Consider the following 19,641-nt stretch of genomic DNA (forward strand, 5'->3'; position numbering starts at 1 on the left):
CTCCTTTTACTCATTCTTAGCAAGTTGCATTAACTTCAGATCCAGAAAACCCTTCTTATGCCTCAGTGTCAATTTTCCACTTCTGACAAATGGTCTTTCTTGAAATAAATTGTCACTTTATGACTTGATGTATTTTGATATAGTTTTACGTATTGCTGATAAAATTAGTAACTAAACAAATGTAGTATGACGTTAAAGTAACAATAGAATTTTTATTTTATCCTTTTCAGGGCTTTAAGATATAATTGATTCATGTGTTTTTTCCACAGTGGGCAGAGTTGTCTTTGAATTGTTTTCAGATGTCTGTCCAAAGACTTGTGAGAACTTTCGCTGCCTCTGTACAGGTTAGTTGTAGAATAGTACTGATAGTGCTTTGATGCAGAACCAAGAAAGAGCTTTGGTTTTGTTAGATATTGTTCCTATGTGTTTTATTTTTTACAGTTTTATGTGATTGGCTTTGATTATGTTGAAATGCCTCCAAATAACATTGAATGGCATGTTCTTGCTTTTGAAAAGCCACAGTTTAAAATTGTTACATTTTATTGGAGTGGCTATCATTCTAATTCCATTGAAGGTTGATAAATAAAGCATGGTATTTATTTTAGAGCATTAAGGAACTAGAAATAGAGTCTACTTATACAGAATATATGTCTTTATTCATACCCTGTCTAAAAAAGCTTGCATCCAGTTGTCACATTTTTGTCATTCTTCTGTCAATTTTTTCCCATTATAAATTACTATGCCCACATTTATAATGGAAACTGCCTTTGTAAACTTGTCACATTGTAATTACACACCCATACTATTGGTGGTATGGTATCAACCCTTGTTTTGTGTCTTCCAGCTCTTTAGCCTGTATTGCAGAGAAACTGCACTTCTTCTGAAGGCTACAGCTGGTAGCACTCTTGCCTCTGAGTCAGAAGGTAGTGAGCACAAAAGATAGGCTAACCCTCCAGTTAGGTACTGAATTAGTTCTGCACTGGGGGAAGGGGTGCTGTCTTTTGGATGGGACATTCAACCTTTCAAGTGGAAATAAAAGAACCCATTGTGCTATTTTTAAGAAGAACAAGAAGTTCTTCCTAGTTTTTCCCAGCTTGTGGTCAAACAGGGTGTCATGGTTTAAGTGGTCTGGTTCATCCTCAGACTGTGGTCAGGGAAAGGGATGGACCTGGTGGAAATTGAAGACATTTGGCTTCAATCTTTCCAATATCTAGAGAAAGTTTCTGCTCAACCAACACAACCAGACAAGTAACATTGCACATCAGAGACTCTGATATGGTCGAGAGGGGCGGTGGTGAGTTAAAGCTGGGTGCCATCGGCATACTTATGGAACCTGATAGTTTTTCAGAGGGTGTCACTGAGGGGCAGCATATGGATGAGAAATAAGAATGGACCAAGAGTAGATCCTTGGTGGACTCCAGAGGTTGTGGTGCAGGAGCAGGAAGAGAACACAAGTGATTTCTTTGCTACAACTGGATAGATCAGAATGGAATGCACCATACAGCTGGATAAAGGAGGAGAGGCTTTGGAGGAGGATGGTGTGGTGAATTGTGTCAAAGTCTACAGACTGGTTGACAAGAATTAGGAGCAATAGTTTGCCATGCTCACAGTCATATCAGATGTTACTTATGATGAGATATTTCACTGGTGAGGCTGGGGTAGAAACCTGATTGGAGGAGTTCAAACCTGGAAGAAAGATGATCATGAATTTGGAAGGTGATTAAATATTCAAGTACTTTGGAGAGGAAAGGGAGGATGAAGATGGGGTGGTAAAACGGATTATCTGGTCATTATCACATTTCTATTTATGGGACCTTGCTGCATGGAAATTGCTGTTTCCTGCATTACAGCAGTTGAGTGACTACATTTCCAAAATACTTAATTGGATGTAAATCAAATCCTAAGGTTCTGAAAGCCTTTATATAAATACATGTTCTATGTTTTTTCTTAACTCCCTATTTGTCAGACCATGGGAGATGGGTCAGTGTTAATTTATTTTCTGTCCCTATATGCTTTTATGTATCGTTCTTAGAAACAGTCCACAGATCAATATTGATGGATGTCTATTTTAATTTGTACAGAAGTACAGTCCTAAGAGATTGCACTACTGTTTGGTGTATTGTAGCTATTATTGCTAATTTGTACACGTGCTACCAGTGATGGTACCCTGTTGATTTCGTTACAGGTGAAAAGGGGGTAGGAAAGAGTACTCAAAAACCTTTGCATTATAAAGGTTGCCTATTTCACAGAGTTGTAAAGGATTTTATGATTCAAGGAGGTGACTTCAGTGAAGGTATGAAACTAGTAGTTTGTAGTGTGCATCCCAACATTTGCTATTCTTGTCTTCCCTTCCAAAGCCTTCCCTTCCCTTATGTGTGCCACTCAGCTTACATGATTTTCCAGCCTAACTAATTCTGTACAGCTGTATATGGTTGTTTGATGATATTAGGATGGGTGGAGGCTTGTATGGAGCATAATCTCCTGAATAGACTATTTGGGCCAGAATGGCCTGTTTCTGTTCTGTATGTTCTATTAACCTTTGGTTTAAGTCACCATAAATTGTTTTATTTTCCTTCCTCGTTGCTAATCTTAAAAACTGATGGAACTGAGGGAGTAAATTGATATTAATGAGCCATGAGATCTTAGTTTGCAACTTTCTACTTAAATGAGCTTAACTGTTTGACTAAACAGGATTTGTGTTTTTTTTTCAAATGTTTAGTACGGAATATTGCTTTATTGTAGAGCAGTCAAATCTTCATTGAATGCATAGGGGAGGAGATGAAAGTGGTAATAATGGAAATAAATAACCTGTTTATGCTCTTACCTCCTATTTAGGAATAAAACAAGTGCCCATTCACCTTCATATCTGATACTTCTATGTATGACAGCTGTCAAAACCCTGTATTTATTTTAACCACAGACAGAACTGGAACAATCTTAGTCCATAACATGCTTTCTGTGCTAGTATGCATTCCTGCCTTTTTCCATCACCACATGCGAAGAGAAAATATTTCTTGACGAGGAGTTTTATAGTGTGCTTTGATTACTTCTGAAATATGCCTTTTGTGGGAAATTTTGCTTTGGTTAAATTATAATAACCCTGCAGTGGCATGCATCAGTCCTTCCTTCTGTTGAAATGATAGAAAAAGTCATAAGCAAGCTGTACATTTCTTGTCATTCTTTCATGTTCCTCAATAAGAATGCATTTTGCATAATATTGCAGTGCCATTCTTATAACTAAAATAATGTATATGCTAATAGGGCATCGCTGAATTTCATGAACACTCTTCTGTGCTTTTAGGAAATGGCCGAGGAGGTGAATCTATCTATGGAGGGTTTTTTGAAGGTAACTTATTTCTGTTAGAATATAAGAAATAGGAGCAGGAGTAGGCCATTTGACCTTTTGAGCCTGCTGTGCCATTGAATGAGATCATGGCTGATTTTCCTCAGTTCCACCTTCCTGCATTATCTCCATATCCCTTAAGTACCTTTTGGGCATTGCATGGTACTAGTTAGCTGTATATCCCAACTTGTGTACTCATGCTACTGATAACTTGAATAAATTTTGTATGTCACCCAAAATATTTAAATACTTACAAAATTTTGGGTACCATTTCCAATTGATAAATATAAAAGGATAATATCATGTTTGTGAGAGGAGCATTGCAAAATTCTGCTCACTAGTGGTTTTTCTAAGTCTAAGGATAGATTTATGTGCAACTTCTGTTGAATGCATGTTTGATAGCATAGCTGCTAGGGTAGAGGACTGTAATGAGCACACAAATTCGCCCTGAAGTCACTAGTTCAGGGGTGAGTGACTTAATTATATGGAGAGACTAGAGAAGCTAGGATTGTTTTCCTTGGAGCAGAGAAGATTAAGGAGAGATTTAATAAAGGTGTTCATAATTTGAACTAGAGCTTGCTGGGGTAAATAAGGCAAAACTGTTTCTACTGATAGGTGGATTAGTAAACAAAAGGCATGGATTTAAGGTAATTGGTAAAAGAACCAAGAGAGGAAATGAGAATTTTTTATGCAACAATTATTATGATGTGAAATGCACTGCCTGAACAGTGGTGGAGGCAGATTCAGCAGTAACTTTCAAAAGGGAATTGGGGCATATGCTTGAAAAGAGTAGGAGAGGTTTTTTGAAATGCCTCTTTCTGGGCTGTATGGTTCTCTGAATTCCAGTGTGAAGGTGCAGGAATATTTTTTCTTTGGGGACCACCCCAGCAAATTACCATAGTACAACTATCTTGCTTTTCTCTGTAGGATGTAATTTGACTCTTGACCATTAAGTCTTGTAGGGTGCACGTTTTCACTGGAATTGGCAGATGGGCCACAGTGGTCTTTTTTTTTGTTCCGGTATTTTCCTATGTTCCTGTATAATAAGGTGAAACGATGATTACTTCTGTGAAATTGCAGCATTTTCTCATGATTAAGCTATGGTTTATCTGTTATCTCTACTCACAGTGTCATGGGAATTGTGAAAAATTGTTCTTTAAGTTATTACTTCCAGTTCTGTAAAATGATCACACGTTTCCTTATTAAAAATAGATGAAAGTTTTGCAGTCAAACACAACAAGGAGTTCCTGTTGTCCATGGCTAACCGAGGAAAGGATACTAATGGTTCACAGTTCTTCATGTAAGTTTTTTTTATTATCCTGTAAAAAAAAATATCTGATTTGGACACCTACAGAATAGGTGTGCACTTTTTCAGATACTTTTGTATGCTTGTTATGCCATGGCCTCATTCTGCTACTGGTGGGCAGGCAAGAATCTATCAGTGAGTAATGAGAACACTCTCACTCTCTTCCTCCTTCACACGCACTTGTTGTGCATCTCTCTTTTCACATGCCCCCTGTCTCTGAAACTAATGAGTCCCATTTTTATTAAAGTATTTTCCGTATATTAAAACAATAAACACATTAATTTAGACTTCCATAGTAATATTTTATCTAATTGTACTGTTTAGCCACATTTATATAGAAATGAGATTAACATAAAAATGCCTAAACAGCAAACTTTTTTTTTAGCTGTTCCAGGCCTATCTGTGTAATTGACTGGCTTGTGATTGTGATATTTGCTTTCATCATAGTTCATGGTTTATAAAGAAGATATTTTACTGCTGAATTTATTTGAAAGTCTGTGTTTTTACTGTAGCTTTACTGTATAAGTTGTCTAATTTTATTTCTCTGATTTCATGTTGTGACCATTCATCTTTGTGAATATTAAAACGTAAAGAACTACTAAGCCTGCACCTCATTTAGATAGGTGAGTATATTTTCCAAAAACGTAAAGATATCATTATCTAAATGTTGCTTATAACACCACAAAAATTGTAATTAAAAATCACTTTTTTCGTTCTCTTAGTGTACACGTGGTCTTTGGTCAAGTTATTTCAGGACAGGAATTAATAAGAGATGTGGAAAACCAGAAAACAGATGCAAATAGTAAACCTTATGCAGAAGTGCGAATCTTAAACTGTGGAGAATTAATTCCGAAATCCAAAGGTAGGGGCGCGCATGTGTGCAGGTGTGTTCACGCGTGTGAGAGTGAGAGAAGGTAGGTAGAAAGAAGAATAAGCTCTTGTTTTCTTAGCATATTAATTTATAATTTCTGTGTGACAGAGTTCTTATTGATACTATAAAATGGTTATGTTTGTAATAGATTTTTTGTGTTCATGATTATTATTATAAAAGGGGACTTTTAGTCATATTTTTTAAATAAAAGTGACTCAATGCAACATGCTTGAAGATGAAACTGATTTTCACAGATGGTCTCCTGTTCAAGTACTAACCAAGCATAATTCTGGTTAGCCTACAAGGCCAAATTGGACCAGATGCTTTCAGAGTACAGTGGAATCAGCAATAGGTTGCTTTTGTTAAATTTAAAGACTTCCTCTCCTGTCTCGTTTTTTTTTCTGCCTTATTTTGTTTTCTTTGCCTCTTGATTTTGCTGGCTGAAGTAGTGGAAATGATTGTAGTAGAGCTTTTGTGATCATCACAAACTTGGAAGCTGTGAAATAAATTAGGTAGCTGGTTGATTGATTGTTGCCATTATGGAAAAGTGTGTGAAATTGCCCAACAGTGTATAATTGTTGTTCTCAGCAACAGTCATAGTGTGTTTTTAAAGAGAAAATATGTTGCAGCAGTGTGAAAATTTATTTGCACACAGAAGTAAAGGATCTTGGGAACTATGAGCTACCTGTCACAAAACATACTGGTTTTACACTAATTACTGTAAACTTGCATTATATGCTGTTTCATATGTGTCTCATGTTATTATTTAGGAAGAATACTTTCTAAACTGTATAAAATCCCTTCTAATTAATACACGTATCACATTTACTGAAGAAATATCAAGACAGCAGCACTTAGTTTTAAGAAAAAATGGTTAAACTGCTTTTGTTATACCAGGTGTTTCTGATGTCTTGAAATATGTTTGATTTTACAGTTATTATGTTCACATAGCTCATTTGGTTCATTGAGGATATTTAGCAAATGTGAACCAGTGTGCTAAGAATTATACTGACAACCAATTTAAGATTGTCATTTGGGCTCACCGTGTGATGCATTTGCATCTACCAGAAGCTACATATATTAATAAACAGGGCCCTGTTCTTTGCAGACAGAAAGAACACGTACACACATTGCACCTGTTTCAGCTAAACAAAATAAGTGACAGTCATTTGCTGGTTCATTCCTCAGGGCAAAACCTACTGACAAGGTTGGTGCTATTGTTCTCTGGCATACTGACCTCTACCTCGCAGAAGCTGAACACCAACTCTCAGACACTTCTTCCTACCTCCCCTTGGACCATGACCATGACCCCACCACTGAACATCAAGCCATTATTTCCAGGACTATCACTGACCTCATCTCATCTCTGGAGATCTTCCCTCCACAGCTTCCATCCTCATACTCTCCCAACCCTGGACAGTCTGCTTCTACCTCCTTCCCAAAATCCACAAACAGGATTGTCCTGGTAGACTGATTGTATCAGCTTGTTCCTGCCCATGGAACACATTTCTTCTTATCTTGACTTCGTGTTCTCTCCCCTTGTCCAGTCTCTTCCCACCTACATCCGCAATTCCTCTGATGCCCTATGTGATATCAACAGTTTCCACTTCCCTGGCCCTAATCACCACCTCTTCACCATGGACGTCCAATCCCTCTGCACCTCCATCCCCTACCAGGATGGTCTGAGGGTTCTCCGCTTCTTCCTTGAACAGAGGCCCAGATAATCACCATCCAAGACGTCTCTGCTCTGCCTGGCTGAACTTGTTCTCTCACTGAACAATTTCTCCTTCAACTTGTCTCACTTCCTCCAAATAAAAGGTGTGGCTATGGGTACCTGCTTGGGCCCCAGTTATGCCTGTCACTTTAAGGGGTATGTGTAACATTCCTTGTTCCAGTCCTACCTAGGCCCCCCTCCCACAACTTTCTTTTTCGGTACATAGATGACTGTTTCAGTGCCGCTTCATGCTGTCATCTGGACCTGGAAAGATTTATCAATTTTGCTTCCAATTTCCAGCCCTATATCACCTTTACATGGTCCATCTCTGACACTTCCCTTCCATTCCTTTTATTTATTTTATTTATTTATACCCTTGGAGAGGGTGCAGAGGAGGTTTACCAGGATGCTGCCTGGTCTGGAGGTTATTAGCTATGAGGAGAGATTGGAGATACTCTGATTGTTCTCACTAAAGTGACGGAGATGAGGGGCGACTTGATAGAAGTTTACAAAATTATGAGTGGCATGGACAGAGTAGATAGTCAGAAGCTTTTTCCCAGGGTGGAAGAGTCAATTACTAGGGCACATAGATTTAAGGTGAGAGGAGAAAACTATAGAGGAGATGTGCGGGGCAAGTTTTTTACGCAAAGGGTAGTGAGTGTCTGGAATTCGCTGCCAGAGGAGGTGGTGGAAGCAGGTACGATAGTGGTGTTTAAGAGGCAGCTTGACAAGTACATGAATAGGATGGGAATAGAGGGATACGGACCCCGGAAGTGCAAAATGTTTTAGTTGACGGGCAATATGATCGGCGCAGGCTTGGAGGGCTGAAGGGCCTGTTCCTGTGCTGTACTTTTCTTTGTTCTTCCATGACCTCTCTGTCTCCATTTCTGGTGATAGACTGTCCACCAATATTCATTACAAGCCCACCGACTCCCACAGCTACCTTGACTATGGTTCCCCTCACCCTGCCTTCTGTAAGGACTCCACCCCATTCTCTCAGTTTCCTGTTCCAATGATGCCACTTTCCAAAACAGCGCTTCTGACTTGCCTTCCTTCTTCCTTAACTGAGGTTGCCTCTGCCCTCACACATTCCCCTCCTTCCCAGAACCATGATCAGGTCCCTCTTGTCCCCACTTTTCACCCCACCAGCCTCTGCATTCAAAAGATCATCCTCCGCCATTTCCGTCAACTCCAGCATGATGCCGCCACCAAACACATCTTCCCCTGCTCGCCCCTCCCCCAGTCAGCATTCCGTAAGGACTATTCCCTCCTGGGCACCCTGGTCCACTCCATCACCCCCAACACCTCATCCCCTTCCCATGGCACCTTTCTATGCAATCGCAGAAGGTGCAACACCTGCCCCTTTTCCTCCTCCCTCCTCAACATCCAAGGCCCCAGGCATTCCATTCAGGTGAAGCAGCGCTTCACTTGCACCTCCTTAAGTTTGGTCTACTGCATTCGCTGCTCCGAATGCAGTCTCCTCTACGTTGGGGAAACCAAACACAGACTGGGTGACCGCTTTGCAGAACACCTTTGATCTGTCCGCAAACATGACCCAGACCTTCCTGGTGCTTGCCATTTCAACACACCACCCTGCTGTCATGCCCGTCCTTGGCCTGCTGCAATGTTCCAGTGAAGCCCAACGCAAACTGGAGGAACCGCACCTCATCTTCCGATTAGGCACTTTACAGCCTTCCAGACTTAACATTAAGTTCAACAAGTTCAAACCATGAACTCTTTCCTCTATCCTCACCCCTTTTTAAATCTTTTATTTTTATTCATTTATTCATTGTTTCGTCCCCTTTTTTATCCCCCTTTTATCCTATTTTCTATCTTTTACCTTACCCCCACCCCCACAAGGGCCACCTGTTACTTGTTCCATGTTGTTCTTTCACAGAGTGCTTACCCTTATTCTACTATTATCACATTCTGCTTTCTTACCTTAATGCCACTGTCAGTGCCTTTTTTATCCCTTACCACTACCATTATCACACTTTGTTCTTTTGTTCATGACATCTTTGTCAATCTCTCCTTTGTCCCCACCTATCGCTGGCCTCCCATTTAGCTTCACCTGCTCCACCCCTCTTAAACAGTATAAATTTCATCACACTTCTACTTCTCTTTAGCTCTGAAGAAGGATCATACGGATTCAAAACGTTAACTCTGTTTCTCTCCACAGATGCCATTAGACCTGCTGAGTTTTTCCAGCATATTCTGTTTTTGCTTCTACCAATCAGGGGTCTACTTGCCAACCAGACAGCACTCTCTTCTCATACAGTATAAATTTGCTGTTTTCCTTACATTGTATTCTTGCGAATTGCCCTGATGAGTGCAAGCCAAAAAACTTTTACAAAAAATGTCTCTTTTTTTTCCCGCAGTACTCAGGTTCATTGGAAAGTGCATTTAATTCACTTTCTGTCCATTTGTAGATAAATCATAGGTGCAGATGATTTTTCAACAATGACATACATTTTAACAAATGGATGTGTTTTACTTAACAAGCCAAAAAAGAAGAGAAGAAAAGAAAGAAATCTTCATCATCCTCTTCAAGCGAATCTGAGAGCTCTACAGACTCAAACTCTTCCTCGGAGTCAGAAAGTGAAACAGATGAAGATTCTAAGAAAAGAAAAAAGAAGCGGCGTAGGAAAGAGTCCAAAAAGCGAAAGAAAGATAAGAAACGACGAAAGAAATTGGAAAAGAAAAGGTTGGTGGCAACTTGTATTCCTAAGAGAGTTATTTGTCCTTTATAAAAACAAAAAGCTAAAAGCTACTGCGGATGCTGGAAATCCAAAACAAAACAAAAACAGAATTACCTGGAAAAACTCAGCAAGTCTGGCAGCATCGGCGGAGAAGAAATCAGTCAACGTTTCGAGCCTTCATGGCCCTTCGGCAGAACTGCAGCATAGTTTCAACAAGGGAGAAATATAAATTGGTTTAAGGGGGGGGGGGGGGCGGAAGAGACACATTGAGGGTGTGGTGTGAGCAGATAATCAAAAGATGTCACAGACAAAAGGGTCAAAGAGGTGTTGAAGGTGGTGGTCTTTGTCTGAGAAAAGTGCTAATTAAGAATGGAAAACAGGATATTGAAAGTACAGCTCTAGTGGGGGTGGGGTGGGGTCTTTCCACCCCACCCCCACTAGAGCTGTACTTTGAATATCCTGTTTTCCATTCTTAATTAGCACTTTTCTCAGACAAAGACCACCACCTTCAACACCTCTTTGACCCTTTTGTCTCTGACATCTTTTGATTATTATCTGCTCACACCACACCCTCAATGTGTCTCTTCCCCCCCCCACCCACCTTAAACCAATTTATATTTCTCCCTTGTTGAAACTATGCTGCAGTTCTGCCGAAGGGCCATGAAGGCTCGAAACGTTGACTGATTTCTTCTCCGCCGATGCTGCCAGACTTGCTGAGTTTTTCCAGGTAATTCTGTATTTGTCCTTTATGTTGCCCTAGTCCCATAGCATTACTAAATTTGAGAATAAGCTCATGAATCATTTTAATAATTTTAAACTAACTGTTTTCTGTGCAGAAACCGATCTGATAGCAAAAAGATTCCTCAGTCATACATTTTAATTTATTATCTGACCATTTTCCCCTTTCCCACTTGACGATGCCTCATGTCATAAATCTTCCCAAACAAAGTGGATACATTGGAAGCCTGTTCCCACTGTTATTCTGTAACTGGCTGCTAGCTGGTATTTGTCCAAAGCAACTAATTCTCCATCCCACCCTCACTGCACTTTACATTCCTGGAAGAGTGAGCATCCTCAGTTCAATGCCTTCTCATATCTGTACAGCCAAGATTAGTAACTTGTATCCATCTTGGAAGTACAATCCCATGTCGTGCTACTACTCCACTTGGTACCTCCTTGGAAATACATATGTTCTGATGTGTATTTGTTAGTTACTCCATAATTCATTAAGTTGCTTATGCTTTGAAGGTACATAGAATTGGATGTAATTTCTGACTACTGCTCGCCTGAGTAAAATGTCTACATCAGAGGAGGTGGAGTTTGCTTGTCTTGAAGATCTGTGCAAATGTATACCAAAGAGCCTTTGGGATCCTGTACAGAGTTTGAATTCAGGTTCCCATTACTTAGCTCAAGCTGTGAATAGCAACACATGATTTAGGATTCATGTACCAAGGAGGCAACAGTGTTAAATCAGGATAAGCCAGAAAATAAGAAATATACTGGGGCTCTTCTATAACACAGTCCACGGGAACCATATCTTGAGACCATGTTCTCGGTGAGACAGCATTATGTTGTGCCAGTACTTGAATCTTTCTAAACATCCTTTGCTGGCTTCAAACTCTACTGCAACGCTGGTATTTTCATTCACAATCGTGCTGTAGTGGTAATGTCACTAGACTAGTAATCCAGAGACCCAGCTAATGCTCTGGGACGAGGGTTCAAACCCACCATGGCAGGTGGTGGAATTTGAATTCATTGAATAAAAGCTGGAATATAAAGCTAGTCTCAATAATGACCATGAAACTATCATCGGTTGTTTGTAAAAACCCATCTGGTTCACTAATTCACTTTAGGAAATCTGCCATCCTTACCTGGTCTACATGTGACTCCAGACATAGAAATGTGGTTGACTCTTAACTGCCTTCTGAAATGGCCTAGCAAGCCTCTCAGTTCAAGGGCAATTAGAGATGGGCAACAAATGCTGGCCTTGCCAGCAATGCCCACATCCCATGAAAGAATAAAGGAAAAGACAAACGTAGGTCCCTTATGGTCAGAACCGGGAAAATTATAATGGGGAACAAAGAAACGGCAGAAGAATTGAACACACGTTTTGCTTCTGTCTTCACAAAAGAGGACACAAATAATTTCCCAGAAATGTTAGGGAGCCAAGAGTTTAGTGAGAGGGAGGAATTGAAGAAAATCAGTATTAGTAAAAAAAAATGGTGCTAGAGAAATTAATGGGGTTAAAGGCTGAAAAATCTCCAGGGCCTGATAAATCTACACCCCAGAGTACTAAAGGAAGTGGCCCTGGAAATATTGGATGCATTGGTGGTCATCTTCCAAAATTCTATAGACTCTGGAGCAGTTCCTACAGATTGGAGGGTGGCAAATGTAACCCCACTATTTAAAAAAGGAGGGAGAGCAAAAACAGAGAATTACAGACCAGTTAGCCTAACATCAGTAGTGGGGAAAATGCTAGAGCCTATTACAAAAGACATGGTAACAGAACACTTGGAAAGCATTAACGGGATTAGACAAAGTCACCATGGGTTGATGAAAGGGAAATCATGCTAAACTAATCTACTGGAGTTTTTGAGGATGTAACTAGTATAATAGATACGGGAGAACCAGTGGATGTGGTGTATTTGGATTTCAAGAAGGTTTTTGATAAGATCCCACATAAGGGGCTAGTGGGCAAAATTAAAGCACATGGGATTGGGGGTAATATACTGGTGTGGATTGAGAATTGATTGACAGACCAGAAACAGAGTGGGAATAAATGGATCTTTTTCCGGGTGGCAGGCGATGACTAGTGGTGTACCGCAGGGATCAGTGCTTGGGCCCCAGCTATTCACGATATATATAAATATCTTGTATGAGGGAATCAAATGCAATATTTCCAAGTTTGCTGATGACATAAAACTGGGCGGGGTTGTGAGAAGGATGCAAGGAGACTTCAAGTTGTGTGTGTGTGTGGACAAACACATGGCAGATGCAGTATAACGTGGATAAATGTGAAGTTATATGCTTTCGGTGTGAAAAACAGAAAGGCAGAGTATTATTTAAATGGTGATATATTGGGAAATGTGGATGTACAAAGGGATCTGGGTGTCCCTGTACAACAATCAATGAAAGTAAATAGGCAGGTGCAGCAAGCAATTAGGAAGGCAAATGGTATGTTGGCCTTCATTGCAAGAGGATTTGAGTTCAGAAGTAGAGATGTCTTACTGCAGTTATACAGGGCTTGGGTAAGACCACACCTGGAGTATTGCATGCAGTGTTGGTCTCCCCACCTAAGAAAGGATATACTTGCTATAGAGTAGTGCAGCGAAGGTTCACTAGGTTGATACCAGGGATGGCAGGACTGTCGTATGAGGAGAGATTGGTTCGACTGGGCCTGCATTCACTAGAGCTTAAAAGAATGAGGGGGGATCTAATTGAAATGTATAAAATTCTAACAGGGCTAGACAGACTAGATGCAGGGAGGATGTTTCCTCTGGTTAGGGAGTCTAGAACCAGGGGTCAGAGTCTCAGGATATGGGGCAGGCCATTTAGGACTGAGATGAGGAAAAATTTCTTCAGTCAGAGGGTGGTCAACCTGTGGAATTCTCTACCACAGAAGGCTGTGGAGGCCGGGCCACAGAGTATATTCAAGAAAGAAATTGATAAATTTTTGGATATTAGGGGCATCAATGGAGAGAACGTGGGAATACAGCGTTGAGAAAGAGGATCAGCCATGATCATACTGAATGGCGGAGCAGGCTCGTAGGGCCGAATGGCCAACTCCTGCTCCTAGTTTCTATGTCTCTGTGAAAAAATTTGATGGATAAACCTCTTAGCCTGAGCTTGAATAACCGGACTGGATAAGGGTACTACTTCAGTTCTCTGCTGAGTGAACTACATGTATATGACCTTATTGAGAGTTGGCTTGTGAGCATTTCAGGCTTGCTTTCTTGCTTGGCCGCCTTCATCCATCTTGATTGGCATCCTTCTCAACTTCTGTTATTTTTAAGCCACCTACGAAGCATTGATGCAGCAACCACCATTCTTTTCAAAATGGATGCATGCAGAATGCCTTCTTGATCTGGTCGATGATTTTCAGCTGCTCGGTGATGGTATGGAATGTTCTCTTTCATGATTCAGTAGACATGATTTCACGTTGATTGTTGTATATATATCAATACATGTGCCATGGCCCTATCCTAAATTATACAGAGAAAAATGGCATTCAATTCCAATGGGAAAATTTCACTGGCTGAGCTTCTTAATTAGTCACGAGGCTGGCATCTCATTGACTGGTTTTAAATCTAATTAATAAATTTTTGATAAAATGCATATTGAAATAACAATGAAAGCATAATCTGTAATCCAGTTGTTAATAAAGAACACAGTTTTGTGAATATTAAATATGATCATTTAAATTCATATTTCCATTTAAAGTGCGACCTGACACAGTTTATTTTTATTAAATTATTTGTTAGGCACTGATAAATAATATCTGGCGGAGATTTGGCATTATGGAGCATTTACAATTTTAGTGTTCAATTTCTCATGAGAAAGATGTTCTGAAAGGATAAATTTAAAGGAAAATTTTAGGGTCCAAGAAGCACCCACACCATACCAAATTCCACACCATAGTGAGGCCCCAGTGTATTAGTGTAGTTGGATAAAAAATTGGCTTAAGGACAGAAAGCAGCAACTTGTGGTAGATGGTTGTTTTTTGGACTGGAGGGTGGTAGACAGTGATGTTCCCAAAGGGTCAGTGCTAGGATGACTGCTTTTCTTTTGCTATATGTAAATGACTTGGACCTTGGAATACAGAGTAAAATTTCCACATTTGCCAATGATACTAAACTTGGAGGAGTGACAGGATATATACTAGCAGAATGGGCAAATAAATGGCAGATGGAATTTTATATAGAGAAGTGTGAGGTGGTGCATTTTGGCAGAAGGGATGGGGAAAGGTAATATAGACCTAATGGCACAATTCTAAAAAGTGTGCAGGAACAGAGGGACCTGGGGGTGCATACACATTGATCTTTGAAGATGGCAGGATATTGTTGTTAGTAAAGCACATGGGACCTTGGGCTTTGAGGCATTGAGTACAAAAGCAGGGAAGGTAAGCTGAACGTATATAAAGTTCTGGTTAGGCCCCAACTAGAGTATTATGTCCATTCTGTTCACCGCAGTTTAGGAAAGATGTGAAGTTCCTTAAGAGGATGCAGAGGAGATTTACCAGAATGGTTCAATGATTTGGGGTATTAGTTATAACATTAGGTTGGAAAGGCTGGGGTTGTCCTCCTTGGAGCAGAGGAGATTGGGGGAAGATTTGATAGAGGTGTATGAGATTATGACAGGCTTAGATAAGGCAGACAAGGAAAAACTTTCCATTAGCTAATTGTACCAGGACTAGGGGATACAGATTAAAGACTTTGGGCAAGAGATGCAGGAGAAATGTGAGGAAGAACATTTTTATGCAGCGAGTGTTAAAGACCTGGAATTTGCTGGCCACAAGGTTGGTAGATGTAGAAACAATAAATAATTTGAAAAGGAAATTGGATGGGCACTTGAAAGAAATAAACTTGTAGGACTATGGGGACCGATCGAGGGAATGGGACTGACTGGATTGCTCCACAGGGAGCGGGCATGGACTTGATGGGTTGAATGGTGTCCTTCTGTGCCGTAATGACTCTATGATTCAACAGGCAATCTTGTCTTGCCTGGCCTTTGAGAGTCAGATTGCTGATTTAGGCTGCTTCTTCCTAATGCATCAAATTGTCTGTCAGACTGGGAATGAAGTATAAAGTCGAACTTTCTAGAATATGAAAACTTTCCAGCAGTAAAGACAGCTTCTTCACTGATCTGTCTGTAAACTCGTTCAGTGTTTACTTAACATTGGTTAGACTTTGTAACCTGTAAGGAACCATTTGACAAAGTAATACATTGTGTTTTACGTTATGTAATGGTTTCGTCTTCCTTAAACAGATCCCTGACTTACTATAAGCAGTGTCATAGGAAATTCACTATTAATATAATAAAAATCATACGCCTAGTAAAACTTTCCTGTCCATTATGCACAGTGTTATGATCCCCAGCTGAGGTTACCACTGGACAAGCCTGATGGAACCCAGTTTGATAGATCGTAACTTTTATTTGTTTGTTTAGATACGTGGAGAGGGACTACTGAACAGAGTCACCGGAGTCAGCTAATGAACTTCTAACAAAAGCGTAAAACATTTATTAAACAAGCAAAGATGAACAATACTACAATACTCCTTCACCCACAACTATATTTTTACAGATATATACAGATTTGTATGGGTAACACAAGTTACAAAAGCTATTTTATACTCTAATGTTCACAGTAAGTACAGTCCATGTAAACCAATTGGCAACCTGTGGTCAGACACACCACACTCTGAAACCAAGCAACAGATGCCACCCCAGATAGATGCTATGGATCTCCTCAACCATCGCCCCCGCCCCCCTGCCAGACGTTTGTTACACCGTGAGCCAACCAGTCTCACTGAACTCCGTCTTTCACATGAGGGTTTCCAATCTCTGCTTTACAAGACCTCCCCTTGGAATCTTCTCCCAAACCAACACTTTCTCTCAGATGCCTTCCGCAAGTGTTCACCTCCAGGGTTTCAAACTTTCCTTCTGATGTTCCTCTTCCCTGGGTCACAACATGCATTCAAGATGTCTTCCATGCACACTCTCTCACTGACTCTGCTGTCAACAGTACACCACTGCTTCACATGCCCATAGCAAAGAGTTACAGACCTTCAGCCATCTCTTTGGACCTTCTGACTTCTCACAAGCCTTTATCTCTTTATGCTTGAAATTTGGAGCCTTTCTCTGCTCCTTAGCCTTAACTCCACTTAACAGGACCTTTTTTAGGTTCCTGTCCTTTCTTTGACTTGAAGGTCTTCTTGGGTCTTTCTCCTGTTCCACTCCCCTCTATTTGGGTGCTTTCTTATTTAGCTTGGAACCTGCTATCTGTCCCTTTGCTCCATTCTCTTGTTGGCAGCTACTTTCAATTAACTTCAGCTTGGACTGGTTGTCTGCCCCTTCTAGGTTGCTTCTGCCTGACAGCTGTCTTCAAAATCAACTGAACTCAAACAGCTTCCATATGAAACTGCTGTTTCTAGTTTCTTCTGTGTGTGTGTGTGTCTGTGGGAGAGACCTGCCTCTTTGGACCCCTGCTGTTAGGCAACAGCCCAGTTTTCTACACTTGCGTTTGCTGAACTTCTCTTACAGTCGTAAACACTCATTAGAAATGCAGACACCTTTTAAAGTGAAACTAAAATTCAACTTGACCCTTTCTTAACACACATACAGAAATTCAAATCAAACTTAAATATCAAAGCTAAAACTCACCTCTAAAGCTCATCTCTAACACCCACAAATACCAATATATATTAGATAAACTATCTCTATTTCCTAACAACAGTTATTACGTGTAGCCAAAAAGCATACTTCATCCATGTTTGCTTAGCAGCAAGTAGACTGTTCAAGAGCTTGCATCTATATTGCATCGCTTATGTTCCCAAAGCCCTTGATAAGCAACTAATTGCTTTTGAAGTCTACTGTTGTATGGTGTGCATATTAAATGACTACATATCTACAAACACTTCAAATCTAGTTTTCATATTAAATTTCTGTGTCCACATTAGTAATGAAATTGCCTTTGTAAATTTGTCATGCTGTTATTGCACTCTCCCTCTAATGTCGCAACTAGTTGGAAGATATAATTAGAACAAGACTAGTTCACATAGGCAATGTCCCAAATCTATGTGGAAATAGGGATTTATAATGGAATTATAAGAATAAGAACAAAAAGAATGATTTTAAAATGGGATTTTAATTCCTGTTGCACACCCTGGTCAAATTATCTGCTCCTTAACCCCACTTCGCCTGAAGACTGCACTTAGTCCTGACTCCCTATGGACAACACCATAAGCAATTGATGTGTGTGTTGTATTTTTTAATATGTATATTGTGAAATCTTATATCTGATGCACAGCCATCACACCCCACTGTGCTACACTTGAAAGTGCATGCTTACTTGAACTAAATTGACCCAAATATAATTTTCATAAAACCCCGTATATCACGTCTAACATTCAACATGTAACAAGCAGGAACAAAAACTGACAAAGGATAGTTAATCAATTAACTACCAATTTTTAACAAAAGTGAAGCAGAACCAATGAAGTCCCTCAAAAGTTATTTAGCCACTATCTAATGTCACTAACTTGTATTTATAAAGTGCCTTTAACATAAAATGTACAAAAACACTTCACACGATATTATGAAGCAAAGTTTGCCACCAAGTTACATAAGGAGATATTAGGGCAGCTGACCAAAAGCTTGGTCAAAGAAGTAGGTTTTAAGGAGTGTCATAAAGGAGGAAAGATCGGTAGAGACAGAGGGATTTAGGGAGGCCATTCCTGATCTTTAGGGCCTTAGCAGCTGAAGGAACAGGTACTTGAAGGAAGATCACTAATGGTACAGTGATTAAAATTGGGGATGCTCAAGATGCCAGAATTAGAGGAGCGCAGACATCCTGAAGCATTGTAACGCTGGAGATTACAGAGACTATGAAGGATTTGAAAACAAGCATGGCAATTTTAAAATTAAGATGTTGTTTACCAGGAGGTCAGCAAGCAGTGGGGTGATGGGTGCGAGTAAGGACATGGGCAGCAGAGTTTGATCTTAAATTCAAGATTAAGTTTATAGAGGGTAAAATGTGGAAGGCTTGGCCAGGAGTGTGTTGGAAAAGTCAAAGACTAGAGGTAACAAACTCAGATGAGGGTTTCAACAACAGATAAACTGAAGCAGGGACAGAGTTGAGCAATGTTACAGAGGTGGAAATAGGTGGTCTTAGTGATGGCATGGATATATGGTTGGAAGTTCATCCCTGGGTCAAATATGATACCAAGGTTTTGAAACATCTGGTTCAGCCTCGGACAGTTGCCAGAGAGATGGATGGAGTCTGTGGATATGGAATTTGTAGAGGACAGTGGCTTTGGTCTCTAATTGGAGGAACTTTCTGCTCATCCAGCACTGGATGTTGAATAAGCAGTCTGATAATTTAGACACAGTGGAGGAGTTGAGAGGGGTAGTACTCAGTGTCATCAGCATACATGTAAAAGCTGATGTGTTTTTGGATGATGTCACCAGTGGGCATCATGTAGATGAGAACTAGGAGGGAACCAAGGATAGATCCTTGGGGGATACCAGAGGGAGGTGTGGGAGCAGGAAGAGAAACCATTGCAGATGATTCTCTGGCTGCGATTAGATAGATAAGAATGGAACCAGGCAAGTCAGTTCCACCCAGATGGACGACGAGGGAGAGGTGTTGGGCGAGGATGGTGTGGTCAGCCACATCAAAGATGTAAGTAGGTTGAGAAAGACGAGGAGGGATAATTTACCTTTGTCACTGCCACATAGGATACCATTTTTAACTTGGACAGCTGTTTCCATACGGTGACAAGGACGAAAAACTGATTGGAGGGATTCAGACTTTCAGTTCTAGGAAAGGTTTGGGAGGCAACAACATAGTCAAGGAGGTCTGGCAGTATCTGTGGAGAGAGAAACAGAGTTAATGTTTCGAGTCCATATGACTTCTTCAGAGCTCTTAAGAAGAGTCATACGGACTCGAAACGTTAACTCTGTTTCACTCTCCACAGATGCTGGCAGTCC

The 19,641-nt window shown here is 40.3% G+C and overlaps 1 protein-coding gene across 5 annotated transcripts in view; it reads left to right on the plus strand.

Moving 5' to 3' along the window:
* Window positions 1-19,641, plus strand: part of ppig (peptidylprolyl isomerase G (cyclophilin G)) — a 51,129-nt gene that overhangs the window by 11,417 nt on the left and 20,071 nt on the right. For all 5 annotated transcript variants that reach the window (XM_078552117.1, XM_078552115.1, XM_078552116.1 and 2 more), the window contains 7 exons: window positions 270-344; window positions 2,186-2,293; window positions 3,302-3,346; window positions 4,556-4,643; window positions 5,243-5,272; window positions 5,372-5,511; window positions 9,737-9,938. In XM_078552117.1, the coding sequence (XP_078408243.1) occupies window positions 270-344; window positions 2,186-2,293; window positions 3,302-3,346; window positions 4,556-4,643; window positions 5,243-5,272; window positions 5,372-5,511; window positions 9,737-9,938 (688 nt within the window). The remainder of the gene's footprint in view (window positions 1-269; window positions 345-2,185; window positions 2,294-3,301; window positions 3,347-4,555; window positions 4,644-5,242; window positions 5,273-5,371; window positions 5,512-9,736; window positions 9,939-19,641) is intronic.

Source organism: Cetorhinus maximus, chromosome 11 (assembly GCF_964194155.1).
Source record: "Cetorhinus maximus chromosome 11, sCetMax3.hap1.1, whole genome shotgun sequence".
NCBI lineage: Eukaryota > Metazoa > Chordata > Chondrichthyes > Lamniformes > Cetorhinidae > Cetorhinus > Cetorhinus maximus.